At 37.6% G+C, this 20,452-nt stretch overlaps 2 protein-coding genes across 4 annotated transcripts; both read left to right on the forward strand.

Annotated features, from left to right (window-relative positions):
* The first annotated feature begins 349 nt into the window (after positions 1-349).
* On the forward strand, positions 350-3,789 carry ppp1r14aa (protein phosphatase 1, regulatory (inhibitor) subunit 14Aa). Of its 2 annotated transcripts, none has more exons than XM_056746449.1 (4): positions 350-627; positions 2,124-2,198; positions 2,393-2,425; positions 3,162-3,789. In XM_056746449.1, the coding sequence occupies exons 1-4, from the start codon at positions 415-417 to the stop codon at positions 3,342-3,344; spliced, it is 504 nt and encodes a 167-aa protein (XP_056602427.1). In that variant the 5' UTR covers positions 350-414; the 3' UTR covers positions 3,345-3,789. The 2 variants fall into 2 exon arrangements, with proteins under 2 accessions (XP_056602427.1, XP_056602428.1); XM_056746450.1 differs by having other exon boundaries at positions 3,180-3,789.
* A 1,262-nt stretch (positions 3,790-5,051) lies between these two features.
* On the forward strand, positions 5,052-17,141 carry exoc3l2a (exocyst complex component 3-like 2a). Of its 2 annotated transcripts, none has more exons than XM_056747328.1 (13): positions 5,052-5,191; positions 7,786-8,315; positions 8,831-9,051; positions 9,366-10,158; positions 10,445-10,559; positions 10,646-10,756; positions 11,120-11,220; positions 11,471-11,581; positions 12,005-12,140; positions 12,226-12,348; positions 12,429-12,584; positions 12,668-12,789; positions 15,722-17,141. In XM_056747328.1, the coding sequence occupies exons 2-13, from the start codon at positions 7,801-7,803 to the stop codon at positions 16,041-16,043; spliced, it is 2,826 nt and encodes a 941-aa protein (XP_056603306.1). In that variant the 5' UTR covers positions 5,052-5,191; positions 7,786-7,800; the 3' UTR covers positions 16,044-17,141. The 2 variants fall into 2 exon arrangements, with proteins under 2 accessions (XP_056603306.1, XP_056603307.1); XM_056747329.1 differs by having other exon boundaries at positions 10,649-10,756.
* The last annotated feature ends 3,311 nt before the right edge of the window (positions 17,142-20,452 follow it).

Below are 20,452 nucleotides of genomic sequence, written 5' to 3' on the forward strand. Positions count from 1 at the left end.
GTTTTAAAAGTTCAACAAATCATGTTTTTTATTATATCTATAAATATTTATTATATGTGTTTTATTGTGTTAGTTAGCTTTACTTTTTATAATTACTTTATCAAAACAACCCAAATGCATGTTTGATTTTGAATTGTTATTATGTTTTAATTTTCAACCATAGTTATCATGTTTTTGCAATAACTTTTCAAATATTATATACTTATTCACAGATTTTCCTTTATTATGTTATTCGTACATTTTTATCATCTTAACATCCGTTTCTAACCATTAAAGTATCAGATAAACTAGTGCTGACTAAGCAAGTGTCCCGTTACTGTAAATCTCCAATCATCTCACAGAGCTCGCGCCACTCTGAGCTCAGCTCCGCTCCGCGCGCTCCATCATTCCCCGACAAGCGCAGACTAGTGTAACATGGCAGAGGAGACACACGTCAGTCATTCTCCGGACTTAGAAGAGATACACGATTTTAATTCCCCAGGTTTAGGTACCGCTCGAGAGCACGGGTTCCACCTGCAAAAAAGACAAGCGCGGGTAACGGTGAAATACAACCGCAAGCAGCTTCAGAAAAGGCTGGACGTGGAGAAATGGATTGACGAAGCGCTCGAGCAGCTTTACGAGGGCAAGGTGAGTGTTCACATACAGGTGAGTGTTCACATACAGGTGCGTGTTCACATACAGGTGTGTTGACGCTGCGCCAGAAGCTACAGGCAGTGTTGATTGATTAGATGTGATAAACCAAATGCATAGTAATGAAAAACATATCAGATGTAATGCACGAGGACATGTCGACGTCGTACGTTATTATGAAAGTTTTGACTGCTGAAATGTTTCATTTCCTTCTCCAAAATATTGACCACATTGTAATTACCTAATATACAACTCTCAAGTTAGACTCTAGATTGCACATTCGTCTTCCTCTCGTCTATATCTCTTTAAAGGGATAGTTCCTCAAAAAACGAAAATTCTGTCATCATTTACTTACTCACCCCCAGGTTGTTTCAAACCTGTATACAATTCTTTGTTGTCAGTAACCAAACAGATCTCATCCTCCATTTACTGCCAAAGTAGGGAAAATAAATAGTGTGGGAGTCAATGGGGGGTGATAATCTGCTTGGTTCCTGTTATTGTATCAAATATCTTTCTCTGGGTTTAGCAGAACCTTTTCATTTATTTGGGTGAACTATCCTTTTAATTTTAATAACTGTCATGCTCTTGCCATGTTGAATAGTAAAAAATAAGCTTGTATGGGGATGTGGTCCTTTAAGATGGCATTTTAAAACCGAGACAGAATGAAAGTAAATGAACGTTTGCTTTTACATTGGAATATTTGTTTGTGTGATGAATAATAATATGCAGTTTTTCTAACACGTTTTGAAAGGACTGCCTTTCTGTCGTGTTAAAACTTTTTGTTTCCAAATCTAAAGGATGATTAGGACATGTGAATCTCTGCCTCCGCACCTTTATATGGAAAGACCTTGTCCTCCGAGTTGAACCTAATAAATCTCTCTATATAATTAACACTAACAAAGGTTTATAAAGGTGTAAGAGTGATTAATGTTGTGCCGTATAAGATATTCAGATATAGATGTTGACTGCCCATAAAAGGTGAGGACGACCAGGCCTCAGGATGTGCCTGGGGAGGTCCTGCTTAATCTCCCTCAATTACAGAGGGATCACTTATTTCTACTGCTACCTTACATGGACACCCCCAGAGAACCAGTCAGCAACAAAGCGGAAGTAAAACATAAGCTGTTTGGGTTATGAGGCTGTCCCACAGTAACACAGGACAGAGATGTCCCTCTGGAGTTGTGTAATGTGGTCTGTTATCTCAATTTCCTTCTCTGCTCCTGGGATTCAGCTGATGTGCACGAGAAAAAATTCCATTGTGATTATGGAATATTGAAACTTTGAGAGGCTTAATTGCGGGGATATCTAATACCCTGAGCTCTTGAAACTTGGAGAGATACCTGAGAGTGAGGACATGTTGGAACTTCAGCAGTTGAGCCATAATGCGGTTAGATAATATTAGTCACATAACATTTTTGAGGGACGCATTTTGGTTTTAAATGATGAAGGAAGTGTATATTAAAATACTTTTGTTCTTGTTCTTTACATTGAAGGACATGCCAGAGGAAGTGAACATTGATGAATTGTTGGAACTCCCAAGTGATGAAACACGAACACAAAAACTACAGGTCCCATAATCCTCTCTTCTCTCACTTACACTAAATCCTATAGGCCTACTTGTGTTTCTTGGCACATTAGTTTTAAGTCCTTATAATGAAATAATTTCGCAAGGTTTGTGAATATTTGGAAGACTTAGTGTATTGTATTTTTTTTAATGATGATTTTGAATGATTAAAGAGTTTTAATTGTGGTTATTTTACAGGTGCTTCTGCAAGCCTGCACCAGCAATACTGAGGTACTCTCGCTTTCTTCCTCTCACTCTTTCTTTCTACATCCTCGTTTCTCCTTCTGTTCTAATTATTCTTTCACTTTTTATCAGTACCCATCTATGGTCTCTCTCTATTTCTGAGGGACATTGCAGTGGCTGACACTCACTACCACGTTTTTCTCATAATGGTCATTTGTTCTCTTTCTTTTGCTGTCTTACCCTCTCTCTTTCTTTCTCTCTCTCTCTCTCTCTCTCTCTCTCTCTCTCTCTCTCTCTCTCTCTCTCTCTCTCTCTCTCTCTCTCTCCTTGTATTTTTGCTCGCTGTTATACAAAGACATTCTTTCATTAGGACTAACAATGTTTACTCAGTCTTTTGTTTAGCGTGTACATGATTGTTACTATTGTGTGTGTGTCTGAGAAGTGCAGAATGGTGCCTGTGTGTGTATCGCTGCGTAAGTGCTTCAGGTGCTGACACATGTAGAAACAGCAGTGAAGATGCAACAGACCACTTAAAAACACAAACTACACACACAGAACACAACGTGTTCAGCTTCAATGTGTGAGTTTGACATACCAGGGTGAAATTCTCAGCATTCCAAGTTTGACTGTTTGATAGTGAAGCTATAAACATATGCGGACCAGTACACATACACCTATGTACAATGTATTTATTTTGTCCTAGTTTTTGCTAAACGTGAATCGTGAGGGTACCAAACTTTTGTATGATAGGATGCTATGAAGTTTATGTTTTTGTCCTGAGCAGCAACATTTTCGTGTTCAGGGCTTCATTTCAGAGTTGTTGCAGAAGTTGCAGGGTCTCCATAAACAAGACGAGTTGCAGAATGAGGGAGTAGAGCATCCTTGCCTCCATACTTACCCTCATCACCATGGTAACATCCATCATCACAGAGACGACCATCAACACCGAACCCATCAGACACTGTGATTGTATCCCGGTACTGAGGTCTGGTACATTGTGGTCAACGGACTGAGCTACCTAACACACAGACTCTGAAAACACATAGGATATCTAACTAGTAAAGTAAGCCCAGAGGTTTATGTTTACAAATTTTAATTAGTAGCAATTAGCTGAAGTGAAGTTGTGAAATAATCATCATCACTGCTGGCATAAATTTATGTATGGTTATGTTTGCATTGCCCATGCTGTTGGCTGGCTGAAAATTGATTGACTGCAAATTTATGTGCTATTCTCACTCTGTAAAGCTAAATCTTGTGATTCTGATTGTTGTAAATTAGTTTTTTCTTCATATTAATATTATCATATGCCATACCCTGAGCAGTGGTTAATGTATGGGAATATTAACACTTTATAAATACAAAAAAACGGGTTGATTTGATTGAATAAACTGTTAATAAAAAAGTAACCATTATTGTGAATTTCTGTGGTATTTATGGCAGAAGAGTGGGTTTTATTTTAAATACGCTGTGCTATAACGTAGCGTACACCAGAGGGCAGAAACAACACATAGAAACCGACATACGTAGACACTGAAAAACAAACAGCACAAGGGCATAAAGGTAAAATATGAAAGATTTGTCATATTTGGGTAAACTATTCCTTTAACTACAAGTTTTAGTGGCAAGATTGATTGCTTTTTCATTTTTCTTTTGTTATGTTGTTTGTTAAAAAAAAAACAATTACAAAAATTATAACTGTGCTGTTGATGAACAATTATGCTGTTTGTCAACAGCATTTTATTTCTAGATTATTGATTAAATATTATATTAAATATTTTTTGAAAATTGACATTCTCTTTCCTTTTAGAGAGTTAGAGAAATGGCTGTCTAAAATTACATTTCTTTGCAAATCTGTTTTTCTGCATTAACTGTTTCAGTTAATTTAATTTACAGTTGTGTGATGATGGTTCATGAGCTGAGTTCCAGATCACCTACATAGTATGCACTAAAAGTATGTACACTTTTTGTTACATACAAATACGGGGACATAGTATGCGTAACTGAAGTGACAGTTGTTGGCAAGATGCACACTGTGTATTTCAGCTTTGCTTCTTTCATTATATTTTTTATGTTATGTATACTATTTCTACGAATGAACTTAATAATTCAATGAAGACACTAATTTTATTTTTCTAAGTTAGAATTAGGGGCAATATTAGCTTTATATTAGCTTTATTCACTATGGATCTTAGATCAAGAATCAAAAAGCTCTTTTGGAGTCCTACTGTGTGAATGGCTGTATACACTCTTAAAAATATGCTTCACAATGCCAGATAAGAACCTTTTTGTCTAAATTGTTCCAAAAAGAACCTTTAACATCGGGATAACCTTTTTGTTTCACAAAAGGCTCTTTGTAGTGAAAAAAGGTTCTTCAGATTCTAAAAAGGTAAGAAAGAGATGGTTCTTTAAAAAAACCTTTGACTGAATGTTTATTTGTGGAACCAAAAATGGTTCTTTATGGTATCGCTGTGAAGAAATTTAAAAACCCTTCATTGTTCTGAGTGTATTAACAATGTTTTTATTGAGTGTGTACACGTGTTGCTTACTGTTTGTGTGTGTGAAGATTTGTGTGTATGTATGTGTGTATGTTTGTTTAGGGAGGGTGTCTCTTTTTCCTGAGGAAAATCCCTCATCATTTGGTAGCAATGTGAAGGCTGCCTCCGACATTCCAGCAGAAGGCCCCAAAATCTTGGAGAGTAAAACACACACACACAAACATGCATACTTGGTCTCTGTCTTACTGATAGGCTCTCTATTTCACTCACATACGCTGGGATGGATTTGACCTGAGCTGACTGCCCACTTCAACATAAGGTAAGATATGTGGTTTTGTTTGTTTGTTTGAAAATGTATTTATTACATTTATAGTGTTTTTTTTTGTAGTCAATAAAATAATAGACTATGTTTTCTCTACAGTTTTCTGTCTAAATCTTGCTGCTGCATTTCTCAGATCATTGCTTCAGATGTTTTATTTATGTACATATGTGCATGTTTTTAGAATTGAGGTGAAATTTTAAGTATAGTAAATAAAACAAAACAGTAACAAGTGAAAATAAAAGTAACCAAAAAATAAAATAAAAAATGCTATATACTAAAATAGAAAAACAAATAAAACAGAACTATGTAATTCTTGTTTATTGGTGTTTTACAAAATTTTATCTTTTGACAATATCAGATTCACCTAGCTGTTCCCTGATTTGAAAATATAGAGATGATTGTGTGAAAAGATAGAGATGATAATAAGAAAAAAGTTGTATTATTACTTTTTTATAAATAATTATGAATTAATTATTTAATCAAACTAATTATGTTACTAAATTAGCCTAAAAAATACTAAATTAGTTCAGACAACTTTCTGGCAAAAAATTATTATGCTTGGTAATGTTTGAAGCTTTAATTTAATGTACTTCAATGTCATTTTTTTATGTATTTAATATATTTTTTCTTGTGTATAATAATCTATCTAAAATTGTATTCATTTTTCTCTTCTCTTATTGGCAATACTGAAACTGGACAATAATGATTCAATCAAAACATCTAATGACTAGGTGCATGTTGCATAAACCGTCTTGCAAGTTTGTCATCAAAAACATTTCTTTAAGACTGGTCATAACTTCTTCACAGCAGTTACAAAAAAAGATAGAATGCTGTAATTAAAATCTAACACGTAAGACTGATTAGTCCTAAATAATCGCTAGTCAGTGAAACCATTTGTAAACCCTGTGTAAATGGTTTTGGTCTTGTAAGGAAAACGAGTATTTCTCTAATAATACTTGTTTGTTTAAAGAGAGAGTAAAATTAAACAAACAGTGAAAGACTGAAGATCCCCTCACAATTACTGCAAAATTAATACGATTATATAATGACCCATTTTGGATCACAAGTGAAGTTAATTACGTTAAAACTAATGTCAGGATTGGCTATGTTCATACTGTTTACAATGCACTCTGCAGCATAAATATCAGTGTGCAGGGTAGTCCATGTGTCTCGCCTGCGTTTTGTCTTCTGGCTATTGGGGTTAATTTGTTTATTTAGCCAAAACACAGCAGACAACATCCCAGTTGTATAAAGTTAGGACTGTGTCTTAACAACTAGTTTTCTTTCCTGCTGCATGTATAATAACTAAAACACTGACCAAGCTCTCACTTGGGATGCTTTAAAAACAAATTAACAAATATAAGCATGTCTGCCATAAATGACAACTTAATGATAATGGAGCAGTTGCCCTAAGAGTTTGATAGGCCTTTTTAAGTTATCATCCAAAATTGACCACATCAGGAAAACATCTCAATAATGCAAAGCAAAGATTCTAAAACGTCGACCACAGGTCGACCACAGCCCTACCCCAATGGGGTACACCAATATTATTTCAAATATCATCAGGAATCTTTAAAACAATGTTAATTTGATGAAAAGATCTGCATTTTTTTAAACAATTAGTCACAAGCAGATTGTCTGTAACAGATGCACATCTAGATTGTTGCATTTTTGTTGGTAGATGCTTTATTGGTCCCGTGAGAGACATTCCAGAAAGAAAGTGAATGTTTTTTGTTTTTGCATGTGCTTGAGTGTGTATGTTCTGTGAAACCTTGAAGACAGGAAACTATTCTGACACATCTGGACCTGAGATTTGATTAGAGGTGCTTAAAAATTGCTAACGCATAGACAAACACACACATCATGCTGTTAATGCACTCCGCTCACCGGAATACTGAACAATGAGAATGCAACAAGGCAAAGTCATTTAGTAGTGACCTGATAAAGGCGGTTTGAACAGGTTTCAACTCTGATTACCTTAAAGCAGGATGAATAGTGGACTATACCTTTGATAAACTAACTTAATTCATTTTATTTTTAGACTTAAGATTTGACCCTTAATTAAACTAAATTGAAATCGGCTGTTCGGTGACACAACTATTCTTGGAGTACTGTTAGAGAATATTTTTTAGAAATGTATCATGGCTTAAAGATTCAGTGTATGAAATTTTGCGACATCTAGCATTGAGGTGGCAAATTGCAACCCATACTCGACTCACTCCACCCCTCCCTTTTGGAGCACTACGGTGGCTGACAAAGAACTAAGATGTCCGTTTTTATGCAACATGCTCTGTAGAGCAGTTTATCTGTTTAGGGCTACTATAGAAACAACATGGTAAATTCCATGTAAGGGGACCTAAGGTGTATGTAGATAGAAATAGCTCATTCTAATGTAATAAAAACAAAACGTTTTATTCTGTAAGGTCTTTAAACACCTCTGACGACATAGTAATGTTTGCATTTATGTAATTAAAAACTCCCCAAAAATGACATACAGTACCTTTATATATATATCATGTTAGGCTGTTATGATTCATGTATAGCTCATTAAAAATGAATCTAATAACCGCAGTGACCATTTTGTCTTCTAGTTAACCAGTGCCAGAATGCCCATCCTCAAGAAGCTACCCGGCAGGTTAAAAAATAACCAGGGTAATGGTGATCTCCTTCGAAAGAGTAACCATGCTAATGGTGAACTCATCCTTAAAAGTAACCATAGCAACAGGGAACTCATTCTGCCACCATCCGATCTCAATCCGTTTGAGGGGGCATGGGCAGGCATAGGTTGGAATAAGGAAGACGGTGGGGTTTGGGAAAACGGACAAGATTACCAATCTCAGGTGAGTGAGGTACTGGAGAATGAGGCAAATGCAGAGCAGCGTGGAGTGTCGAAGGTCATCGAAGGATCCAAAGAAAAGAGAGGAACTTTGGAACGCATCTGTGGCTCATCACCGCTGAAGACCCTGGGAAAGTTAGGAAAGGGGCTTCGCATCACTGGGAGGAATGTGTGGGGTGGCGCACCTTCACTACGGAGTGCCACTCTCCCGGCAACACCTTCCTCGGACAAGAAGAAAAAAAGGAATTATAGAAGAGCCTCAGAGGAGATCATGACTTTACTGAGGTGAGAGTGTGATGCTAGAAAAACCAAAGTCATGGGATTGATTTAAAGACACAATGATTCTAAATGTCTCCACCGATATGATTGCCGATTCATAGTCATATCTGCCGATAGCGATTCAGAAAATTGTACTATTATATATTCACTTTCTGAATGTTATTAATTCATATAATGACTATTAATATAAAAAATAAAACTGGTGATGCACAAATTAACAAATAGCACAAAATCATTGCATTTTCCTGTCTTTGATTGACAGGATATATAGGCTGTTTATAAACCATCAGCCGATAGTGTGAGAATTTTCTTTAATCGACCAAAATCAATTATTGGCTGATATATCGGTGGATCTCAAGTTTGATTTTAAAAGAAATGCATGGAGTGATAACAGTTATTCTCAGTTTTATTTAGGACTAAACTCCTTAGGGTCTGTAGATAAAAGATGCATCAATATGACCATAAAAATGGATCCATAATTTCTGTGATAAGGTTGAACATTTTATGCGTTTTCTTTTTAGGCTGGCAGGTCGGCGTAAAGAGAGCGATCGCAGAGACAGTCTGCCTACTGGTGACCTGAGCACTGAAAACGATGAAGACAATCGCAGACGTCCCTCGTTCCTCCGTATGGTCAGTCTGAGCAAGCTTAGACGAGACTCGCTAACAAACCAGAGCTCCGTGGAGTCCGAGCAAGAGCTTGTAGAGGAAGAACAGCCAGTCAAACGCAGGGAGCCACTATCAGGTAACCTGTGTACTTGTTTGTACTTTTCTCTGAAACTTTTTTACCCTCAGAATCACATGTCAAAGGTCTCAATGCTCTACCCATAATACATTGGTTTAGCGATCAGTAACATAGTCTCAAAGTCTCAGTGAGTCATCGGCCAATCATTAAACACTTCCACAGAGAAAGGAAATTGCACACCTTCCTACCTGATAAGCTCCTCACCGAAAATCAGAACCGTGCACAACCTGTTCCAAACATAACAACACACAAGTGTTCAAACACATGGCGGTGGCAATAAACAAAATTAACGTCTCTCTCTGTTCCACATTTAGTATTGGAGATCTTGCAGCTGGTTAATCAGCGAGACCTGCTGCTTGCCGACACCCACATTCAGGAGCTCGAGAGGGAGTGTGAACTTGACCCCTCATTCATGACACAAACCACATCCACTTCAACCACGTCCAGCAATATCCCTTCTCCCACATTGACCTCCTCTCCCTGGTTCCCCCTGCTGGCTTTTACAGGAGGTGATGATTCCGGTCCAAGCATGTGGGACTCCGGATTACGCAAAGTGAAAGACGTGGAGCTCTTATACGAGGCCCTTCAGAGAGAGATGTGGGATGTGGTGAGGGAATCGCTACGGCAACCGTGCACCGGACCTCAGCTGGGCCTTGTGGTTCTGGTCATACAGCAAGAGGAACAAGCTGACAAGGTCTGGGCCATGCATCAAGAGGCCCAGTCCAACCTTCAAGCTGAAGTTCATTCCGAAGACCGTCCTGTCTCGCGTGAGGGCGCGCGTCCATCTAAGCGACCCAGGAGGATGCGTCAAAGGTGGGTGGAGGCAGTTGGAGAGGCGGCCGACTGGTGTCTTCCACAGCCGGGGGGCATCGCTGCAGGTCAGATGGGCATGTATTTGGAGCGTTTGAGGGGCAGGGTGGTGGAAGACATGGACGCTGCACATCGCAACGTGGTGGCGGTGTATCCTGAGGAGTTTGCCGTGTTTCAGGTCTACATGCAGAGTTATCACAAGGCTGTTGCCAAACGGCTGAAGAGCATCACTTGTGGGCCCATTCAGATCTCAGATATATACTCGCTGCTGGACTGGATCTACAACATTTACAACAGGTACATGCATGCATACAGGAGCATGAATGCGACGTGACTTGTGTTTTCTTTTTTTAAACATCCTCCCTTCAGTCTCTTTCACACAGTTATGTCTAATCACCCAGTGGAAGAATTTGCTCAGGTCTATTAATAACAGCTGCATTGTTTATCATAAACAACACCGCTGCTGAATACCTGAGGAAATTACTGTACACAAGAAAACAACACAACTTCACACAGTGTGTGATTGTGGATACATAAAACATTTATTTATACGCACGTACGCTGACATTATGAATTGTCACAGGGACGTCTTGGCTACAGTTGGAGTGATGGGTACCATAGTGTGTGAAGCTCTAGATCCTCTTCTTCCAGATGATGTCATAGATCGGCTGGAACAGGACTGTGTCGATACTGTTTGGGTAACCTTAATTCAAATCATGCCTCGATTACTAACATATGGAAACAAATCGTTCAATTAACTCCCATCTTGCTCTCTTTGCTCAAGGAGAAGGTGACTACAGAGCTGTCTCAGGTTTTGGAAGAGGAGGAAAAGCGTTGGTCTCAGAAGTTGCACATCGAAGAGTATCAGTGTGGCCTTGCCCGATCGATTATACAGGTAAACCACATTTACAAATGAAGCAGTGACCATGTTTATTTGAAAGTGATGCATGCATCCTTTTCATTTTTACTTGTTTCCCTTAAGGGACAGTTCTTTTCCAAGCTGTATGACTTCTGCATAAACCAAAAAAAGATATTTTGAACAAAGTGATAACTATACAACACTGGCAACCATTAACATTCATTGTATGAACACAAAACCACAGTGACATTTCTCAAAATATCTTCTTTTGTTTCACAGAAGAAAGGATTTTGAATGACATGAGGGCGAGAATATGATGGATTGTTATTTTTGGGTGAACTATTTATTTAAAATATATTTTTGAACATCATATTTCTCAAATTTCTTTGTGTGTTCCAGAGGCTAAAAGTAGATTTGGACAGATCAACAGCTGTCAGTCAGCCATTAGGAGCCCGTATTGCTCGCTGCACCTTGAATGGACTTGCAGATTTTCTTCACAGGTGAGATGGAAGAGCAGACAGTATGATCATAAACACTCTGTTGATGTTGAAAGTCATATAAAAAGCATAAATAGTATGGTATAATATCGTATTTTATAATAGCATAAATATAAAAACAAATAGTAGAATGTTTTGGAAATGATTTTTTACTTTTAATGACTATTCATCGGTGGTATTTAGACACTTCAAAAGCTCCAGAAACGTGAAACATATATCTGATAAGATAAATATATGTGTGGTTGTATTTCAGTTTCCAGAGAAAGGTTGAGATGTTCCACAACACACAGTCAGAGTTTGGGGATAGTGGGGATGGTTATGTCTCCAGGACAATTGCTCTTGTCAACTGTGTTCCACCATTCAGGTTTTTCATCTTTATTCTATATATCAGTCTAGTCCAGTCTTTCCCAACCTGTAGGGATGGGCGATCGATTTGAGAGATGTATAAGAAAAATAGTCTAGTTTTTATAAATATGTTTTTTGTATAGTCAACTTTCAATTTTGATAAATGGATGTTCCTGAGGGGATAAATGGTTATTCGAACAATCACCAGGGTTGATGTCATGTTTTATTTTACTCAGAAAATGTACATTATAGAAATTTAATTATGCATAAACATACATAGGATTGTAAAATAGTTGCATTGGTAAAATATCTATTTTATAATTATTGGCTAATTGTTGAAAAAGTCTTTAAAAATACTAAATGTTAATGACAATTAAGACTATGATTTTGAGATGATGTAAGTCTGTGAGAATTTAGAGTTATGCTGTTTCCAACTGTGTAGGAGTTTTGTGGAGCGCTGTCATCTGTGTGACACTCTTGGCAGTGAGGACGTCTCTCAGCGAGCTCATTCCTCTCTAGAGCGAATTGTCAACCAGTCTGTGCGAGTTCTCGCTGACATACTGTTTGTACATTTCAGGGTGAGAAATAAGCACACATTCACATTCGGCCCACACGATAGGGTTCTCAAAGCTTTTATTTATTATTTTTCTGACATGTTTCCAGCCATTCTTTGATAAGCTGGTAAAGAGGAAGTGGCTAGAGAACACAGAGGCCTACGAGAGCATTGAGACATCCATTAAACAGCACTTTAAAAAGTTCCGCAGAATGGACTGCCCTCCATATCAGGTATGACTCACGTCCAAAACAAATACGCTCTTAGACGCACACTCATCGGTTGGTTGACTGATTGTAAATTTGATTGACAGACATTGGTTAATGAGGTGCACAGGCGGGTCCTGGTTGAATATGTGCGTGCCATCATGAGAGGGCGGATCATCTGTACGTCTCTCAAAATGAGGAAGAGAGTGGCATTCCGTCTGCAAGACGAAGCCAAACAACTCAAGGCTCTATTTAAAGATCTTGTGAGTGGCTACATCACGCAGTTTAAAATGTGTTAAAATAATAATTGAATAAAAGTAAACATGAAATTTGTTACGTTTTTCAGGAGTCAAATGCATCCTGGTTGGACAGTGTGATCGTTCACCTGGCAGACATCATTGTACTTGAAGATACACCCTCTATTCAGATGGAGGTTGGAGTTTTGGTGAAGGAGTTTCCAGATATACGGTAAGACCAGCATACAAACAAAGAATATTTCCATGAAGGTATAATGATTCATAAGAATGGCAGTGGTTACTAAGGGATTCTGAGGAAAGGTCAGTGCCCGGTGGCATAAAGCACCTTAAGTTTTTCCCTTAAGTGTTACACTTAAGGGGTGATTTCCCTTTACCAAAGACAATGGGAGAATAACTTAAGTAAAACTTGAGGTATATTTAAGGGCACACTTAAAGGAAAATCACACTTAAGGTGCTTTGTTCAACCGGGCTCAGGCCTCAGGAAGAATTTGCAATGACTAAAGCTATAAAATGATAAAATAGAAGTAAAATGTAGAACAGGATGCACATTTCACATTAAAGACCGTAAAAGGAAGGAAAGCTTTATGTTTTATTATTAGTTATAAAACACTCAGCAGCCATTCTAGCTTTAGGCATCAATTTTTTATTATGTTGCAGGTTAGTTTTATAAAACTGCACATTTTTTAACTATAATTTATTTACAGGATAAATAAATGTGCTTGAGAATTAGTAAAATCTGAAAAGTGTCAGATGTAAAGGCTTCCGAGTCAAAGTCATATGTTTAGTACACCCCCCAAAAAAATGTGTTCATTTATTCAGTCTAATGTTGTTCAAAAACACTTCTGCAGAAAACAAAATACGATATTTTGATAAATGTCCCATTGGTTTTGTGACCATACAATGAAAGTCAATGGAGGCTAATGTTGTTTAACCACCAACATTTTTCTAAATATCTTATTTTGTGCACTGCAGAAGAAAGAGAGTCATACAGTTTTGTAATGACATGAGGGTGATTAAATGATAAAGGAATTTTCATTTTGGGGTAAACTATCCCTTAAAGGGCCGCTAATCCAGGTGTTTTCTGCAATGTAAAAACAGTCAGTGGTATCCCCAGAATGTCTCTGTAAAGTTTCAGCTCAAAATACACCACATATCTTTCATTAAAATATGTTGAACATGACCATTTGTGGCTGCAATGGAAAACGCGCCGTTTTTGTGTTTATCACTTTAAATGCAATTGAGCTTCTGCTCTCCTCCCCGTATGCGAAATAGAATGCTTACACATGTGCTTTGGATGACATCAAGACAAGCAATATGGCGGAAAGAGCAATTACGCCTGTAAAGCCTTGCCCAACCAAAACCATACACTAACGGCTATAAAAATCACCTTTCCACATTCCCCTTTTTTTGGAAATATGCGCATTTTCCAACTTCCCAAGAGTTTACCATTTTGGAATGTATTCTGCCGATCTCCGGGTCTGGCAATAGCACTTTTAGCATAGTATTAGCATAGATCATTGAATCAAATAAGACCAGTAGCATTGCATTCAAAAGAGACCAAAGAGTTTCGATATTTTTCCTATTTAAAACTTGACACCCCTGTAGTTATATCGTATACTAAAATAGGCGGAAAATGAAAAGTTCCTATTTCCACATGCGCTGCGTGATACACTGACACATCGACTCGTTAGAGACGGTCAAATGGCCCGGAGGAGACCTTTCCAAAGAATCCTGGAGTCTGTGAGCAGTCATTGGCAGGCGTAAACAATGTGACATCAGATTGATAGGGGACCGCCAACAGCCTGTTTTGTGTCACTGTTGTGGTTTAAAGGAGATTACAAAAAGAAGAATAGTAGGATTTGTATAATTACAGGGTGTTTCTGCACACACACTGATTTTGTTAGATAAATTTCTGTTAGATAAACTTGCAAAAGTGCCTTTTCTGGGATAGCGGCCCTTTAAGTCAAGTTATTTTCTCGTCAGACTTGCAACTAAATCCCACACATCAATTTCTGTCTCTGGCACTCAATGCTCTAATTTTAGCACTTTGCCCATTTTCATAACAAATGCATTATTGCAATTTTGCTGAACACTTTTAAACCTCCGGAAGGGTTGCACCTGAACCCAGGCGTCTTAAAGTGCTTTCATTCATGAAATATCGGACACGTTTCCCTCTCACTTCCGGGTGCAGTTGAGGACTATTTTTCACAACACCTCGCTGTTTCCTGAGGTCATTCTAAGAATGTCTGTCTGAAAATAGTCACTGAAGTGCTCTATCTCGGTGCCAACTTTCCTTTATGTGGAAGGGACCCAGTGGACGGGAGGCAGCAGCAGGCAGTAAACAGGGGAATAGGTGAAATGTGACCCCACTTAGTCCGGTGTTTTTGTTTGGATGTAGAGAGGTGTATATGTGTGCTCTGTCACCGGCTGGCAGTGCTCCTGCTTGCTGACGCACGGCCCTCCCCGGTAGACAGGAAGTGGCTCTGGAGTACTTCCTGTTCCTGCCAGGTCACAGGAGACTGACTGGTGCCACGCTCCTATCAAACACACACCCACACAAACTAAAGATCAAAAGCAAAAAGTCGAGGCTAGCTAACTTTTCTTTGTGCTTAGCACTCCTTCCTGTTTTTTGCCATCTTTGATAAAGTCAGTCACATATACACATTGTCACATTGTTATCTATATGAGGGACAGGCCATCTTTGCAGTATAGAGAGCTGACTTTGACATTATGAACCAAGATGACCGCTGCTGAGAGACAGACACATTACAAATAATCACTTAAAGAACATTCTGTAAAAATAAACCTTGATATCATATTTACTATAGGTCATGTCAAAGGATGAAATCCTGTCAAAATCATATTAGATTTTGAGACTTAAATCTGGTTTTCAGACGGGATCACACTTTTTTCTAAAATATTGTGATTTTTCTAAAAATCACCTCCCACTTCCTGATTCATAAAACTTAGATTTTCGTTGTTTTAGAATAACTGTTTTACATTATTTACATGAAGAAACCTTCGTCCATACTGCTAAACCTTTTACCTTTTCTCTTTAATATAAAAAAGAGCCATTTTAACACTTCTAACTAAATAGCAGTTTATTTATTTAGCACTGTTTTGTTGAACATCTCCCCTCACAGGAGGAGACACATCTCTGCTGTGTTAAACGTCCGCGGGATGGTGCATCAGACAGACCGTCAGGAGATCTTAGCCGTCGTCCGGGACTTCGAAACCAGCGACATCTCCATTAATCTGCCCAGAGATCGTGCTCTCTTCTCTGAAATTGCAGTGGCCAAAGATATGCCTTGTCTGGGGCTGGTTCTGATCCGCTGTGCTCTGACTGTGTCATCGTGGGTCGGCAGTGCCAGACCGCATCGTAAACACAGCAGAAGGAGCTGGAAAGAGAAGCACGCTGACGGGATATCACAGTCAATGCGCACAAAGCATTATAATGAGCCTTAAAGATTTTACAGTACAGCATAACTGCACAGCACAGCATTCTATTTAAATGATAAACCACAAATACAACACAACAAATAAATATATTGTTTGTATACAACAACATAAGAATAAATTCATTGCATTCATTGTTGACATCCTGCCAGGAAAATGATTAAATAAATTGCTTAGTATGTTCGGACTCAGTCAGCTAGATGAGTATGGGCAGAATCTGTGGACAAGAACAAGATGAGAAGTAAAATCACAATAATGCCTGTCCTTCAGAACACAGCTGCAGTCAGATAAACCAGTGGGCACTTCAAAAGACAGGAAATAGTCAATAATTCTCAGGCTTTTAACAGACTGTTAATAGGCTGCTGTGTACGGAGTATCTGGATCTCTGTTGTGTGAACAAACCCATGATTGAAGCAGAAGGGCATCGTACTTTCAAATACTTTTACAGTTTTGTACGGTGAAGATGTGCTAAAGCTGAGAATTATAGTAGTAACTTGTATAGGCTGTGCTCAGTGATAATAGTCATGAAAAAAGTAATGATCGCTGTTGATATCTACCAAAGTTTACGTTGCTTACCAACGTTCCTTTTTCGGTGAGGTATATAAATGGGGAAATCCAATCTGTCTGCTGACATGATACAAATGCACATTTCTAATTTATTTCCACATACTGTTGCTACCTAAATTTCTATGTGCTTTTTACATGCCTACACGTTTGTACTATTTTTTACTTTTACCACACTGAAGAAAACCATTCGGAATTGGGTAACTTGAGCAATGTAGTGTAAATGCAAGAATCTCTTAGCATAGAAGAGACATGAAGTGGTGTCATGGGTACAACAGAACATATAACTACAGTTTCAAATGATTTAAATAAGAGCAAATATTTACAAAGTTTAAACATGATTAGTTTGTGACATTTTAAACATGCTAATTCCTCTTTTTATGAGTCGCTTTAAATTCTGATTATCTGTTTTTATGTTTAATCTGTACAACTCAAACACTGAGATTACTGATGAAAAATTCTGACAATGTACATGAAATTTGTTCAGCTTTTAAAGTAAATAAGAAATAAAGACCCATTGACTGGGGAATAAAGGAAAACCTATTACAAGTAGAATTTTTCTTGTTTTTAATTTAAAGGAAAAGTTCACCCAACATCTACGCACTAGTAAGATTTTTGTCTGCAGAACAAATAAGGAGATATTTAGAAAAATGTTGGTAACTGGCTCCAATTCACTGGCATTGGTTTTTTGTCCATGCTAGAAGTGAAAGGGTGCCGGCGCTGTTCAGTTTCCAACTTTCCTTAGAATATCTTCTTTTGTATTCTGAAAAAGAAAGAAAGTCACACAGGTTTGAAATAACAAGAAGGTGAGTAAACGATGACAGAATTAACATTTTTGGTGAACACTCATTTTAAGTGTTCCTGGAGGAGCTAGGATGCCTAATAAGACCTGCAAAATGACTTGCTCTCTACAGGTTTATTTTTGATGTGTGGATTTGTGTGGGTTCAGGTTAAGTTGAGGCTGAACTCTGCCGCCTGTCAGCAGAGGGATGTTTTGGGTAACTGCTCTATTCCTGTTGTTCTGAGAGGTGCCAAACGAGTCCTCTTATCAGAGCCAAGTATACACACCACAACAGGCAGTCACTTCCTTTTCAACACAACAGCGCCGTTTTAACCCAAACAATCTTGCATGTCGCGGCAACGCGTGAACACACATACAAACATACACAGAAAGAAAATAATAAAATAACCTTAAAATAGCGGGCATTTGCTCTCAGTATTTTGAAACTAAAGCAGTTCCTACATCACAATTATGCAATTAGATTTAGTCTATAAATGTGACATTTTTTTAACTACATTTTGTAGATTAATGCAGTACTAAAAGAGGCACTTCGTTAACCTGAAAGGTTTTTATGTAATATTTATACAAAGTTTAGTGTAATTTCATTTGAATGTAATATTTTTAAGCACTATAATGTTTGTGAAATATAGTGCATTATAATACAGCACATTTTTTAAGTTTTTTTTTGCAATGTTCTACAGTTGACTTATTAAAGAAGTGTAACTGTTAAAGAACAGCATGCATCATAACAGTGAAATCAAGGCAGGACAATGGGCAGCCAGGCTAGCCACGGTAGGGTCCTGTTATCAAAAGCTGAAGGGGTATCTAGTGTATGTTCTTTATCATTGGATGTTTCTCCCAAAGTCACAAACTAATTAGATCAGTTGCTGTTTAAGTTTATTTGGAAAAATAGGCCACTCTAATGAAAAAGGAAGTCTTATGTAATCCAAAATATCATGGTGGTTTAGAGGAATTAAGTTATGAAACGCTAAACATGGTATTTAAAATAAATTGGATTATTGAGTACTTAAAAAATAAAGACAGTGTGTAGAATTTATTTCCCAACTATTTAATTAAGCAAATGGGAGACCTTGAATTTTAGTTGAAATGTATTATTAAATGGATAAAATACCAGTTAAAATTGCTAAATTGGATAAACAAGCTCTTATGTCTCGGATACTGGCATATGAACACAATTTTTCCCCTAGGAGATTTTATATTTGGAAAAACAAAGATATTCTATATAAAACAAAACACTTTTTTTGAACAATGGTTTGAAAATAATATTGTTTTAGTTAGTCAGCTTTTAAATAATGATGGTAATTTATTGACATATAAAGAATTTATGAACAAATTAAAAATATCAATAGACCTATTTCACATCGTGACGTGTACAAACTGGAAGTAGTGTAAATGCTTGTCCGGTCAATGCTCTAGCTCCGTTCACTACACGGAACAGTTGCAGAGACCAGAAGAAGTTAAGCATGTAGCGCTCCCTTTATGCTGATTTGTCTAACATACACTCACCTAAAGGATTATTAGGAACACCACACTAATACTGTGTTTGACCCGCTTTCGCCTTGAGAACTGCCTTAATTGTACGTGGCATTGATTCAACAAGGTGCTGAAAGCATTCTATAGAAATGTTGGCCCATATTGATAGGATAGCATCTTGCAGTTGATGGAGATTTGTGGGATACACGAAGCTCCCGTTCCACCACACCCCAAAGATGCTCTATTGGGTTGAGATCTGGTGACTGTGGGGGCCATTTTAGTACAGTGAACTCATTGTCATGTTCAAGAAACCAATTTGAAATGATTCGAGCTTTGTGACATGGTGCATTATCCTGCTGGAAGTAGCCATCAGAGGATGGGTACATGGTGGTCATAAAGGGATGGACATGGTCAGAAACAATGCTCAGGTAGGCAGTGGCATTTAAACGATGCCCAATTGGCACTAAGGGGCCTAAAGTGTGCCAAGAAAACATCCCCCACACCATTACACCACCACTATAATTGCATTAATGAGAAATTGAACAGGTGTTCCTAATAGTCCTTTAGGTCAGTGTATATAAGACCTTGATTATAAATAAATAGCTCAAAAAACAATGTTTTTGTAATGTTTGTTTTCCCTATTTGAATAAATCGGACTACATATCCTACTTTTGTTTTTGGTAAATAAAATGAATGCCTGTGAGAAAACAAGCTGAATTAATGAAAGAATAAATGTCTATGGCAGCAGTAGGGGTTCAGATTGTTTCAAACCTGTGTACATTTCTTTGTTCTGCTAATCACAAAGGAAGAATGTCAGTAACCAAACTGATTTTATCCCCCATTGACTGCCATACTATTTATTTCCCCTATTGTGGCAGTAAATGGGGGATGAGATCTGTTTGGTTAATTCACTTCAGTTTCTAATCCAATAATTATTAATAGGTGCAAATAAAATATTTTGAAACTTTTAAACATTAGAATGGTCTTTCCTGTTTCATTTAAAAAAAACAGCATTGTGGCATTTCCTCCTGTATCAATACGGAAGCTTCCATATCGATACCCATATCAGCAAGACATTCATCACGATATACAGTATTGATGTTTTGAGCACAGCCCTATTTAAAGCTTTGTTCAATGTGCCCCTTTTATACATTGAGCATCTGTCCATTTAAAGGTCTCTGCACGGCCCTGCTTAGCATAGATCATTGAATCCAATTAGACCAGTAACATGGCGTTCAAAAATGACCAAAGAGTTTTGATATTTTTCCTATTTAAAACTTGACTCTACTGTAATTATATTGTGTAAAACTAAAACAGGCAGAAAATTAAAAGTTGCGAACTTTAAAAAAAGGAAAACTCCCATTCTGGCGAAATATTCAAGGAAGTTTGCTGCCGTAACATGCACAGTGTTATCACGCAGTGTTACTTTTTTCTTTACTGGGATCTTTTCTGTAATTTTATGGGGAAACGACCACATTTCTAAGAATTTTCTTAGAATTTTGTTAGTGAGCAACTCTTTGGGCTCAGATTTTTTAATGGAGCCTACTCTTAATTTTGGAGATGCCAAACATGTGCACTG

This window comes from Triplophysa dalaica, chromosome 4 (genome assembly GCF_015846415.1).
Source record: "Triplophysa dalaica isolate WHDGS20190420 chromosome 4, ASM1584641v1, whole genome shotgun sequence".
Classification (NCBI taxonomy): Eukaryota; Metazoa; Chordata; class Actinopteri; order Cypriniformes; family Nemacheilidae; genus Triplophysa; species Triplophysa dalaica.

Excerpts from the sequence above, each read along its gene's own strand:
- ppp1r14aa (XM_056746449.1), top strand. The coding sequence starts at position 415 with ATGGCAGAGGAGACACACGTCAGTCATTCTCCGGACTTAGAAGAGATA. Across the intron at positions 628-2,123 it reads AGCAGCTTTACGAGGGCAAG|GACATGCCAGAGGAAGTGAA; the intron begins GTGAGTGTTCAC and ends TTTACATTGAAG. Across the intron at positions 2,199-2,392 it reads CACGAACACAAAAACTACAG|GTGCTTCTGCAAGCCTGCAC; the intron begins GTCCCATAATCC and ends GTTATTTTACAG.
- exoc3l2a (XM_056747328.1), top strand. The coding sequence starts at position 7,801 with ATGCCCATCCTCAAGAAGCTACCCGGCAGGTTAAAAAATAACCAGGGT. Across the intron at positions 11,582-12,004 it reads AACTGTGTTCCACCATTCAG|GAGTTTTGTGGAGCGCTGTC; the intron begins GTTTTTCATCTT and ends CCAACTGTGTAG. Across the intron at positions 12,141-12,225 it reads TACTGTTTGTACATTTCAGG|CCATTCTTTGATAAGCTGGT; the intron begins GTGAGAAATAAG and ends ACATGTTTCCAG.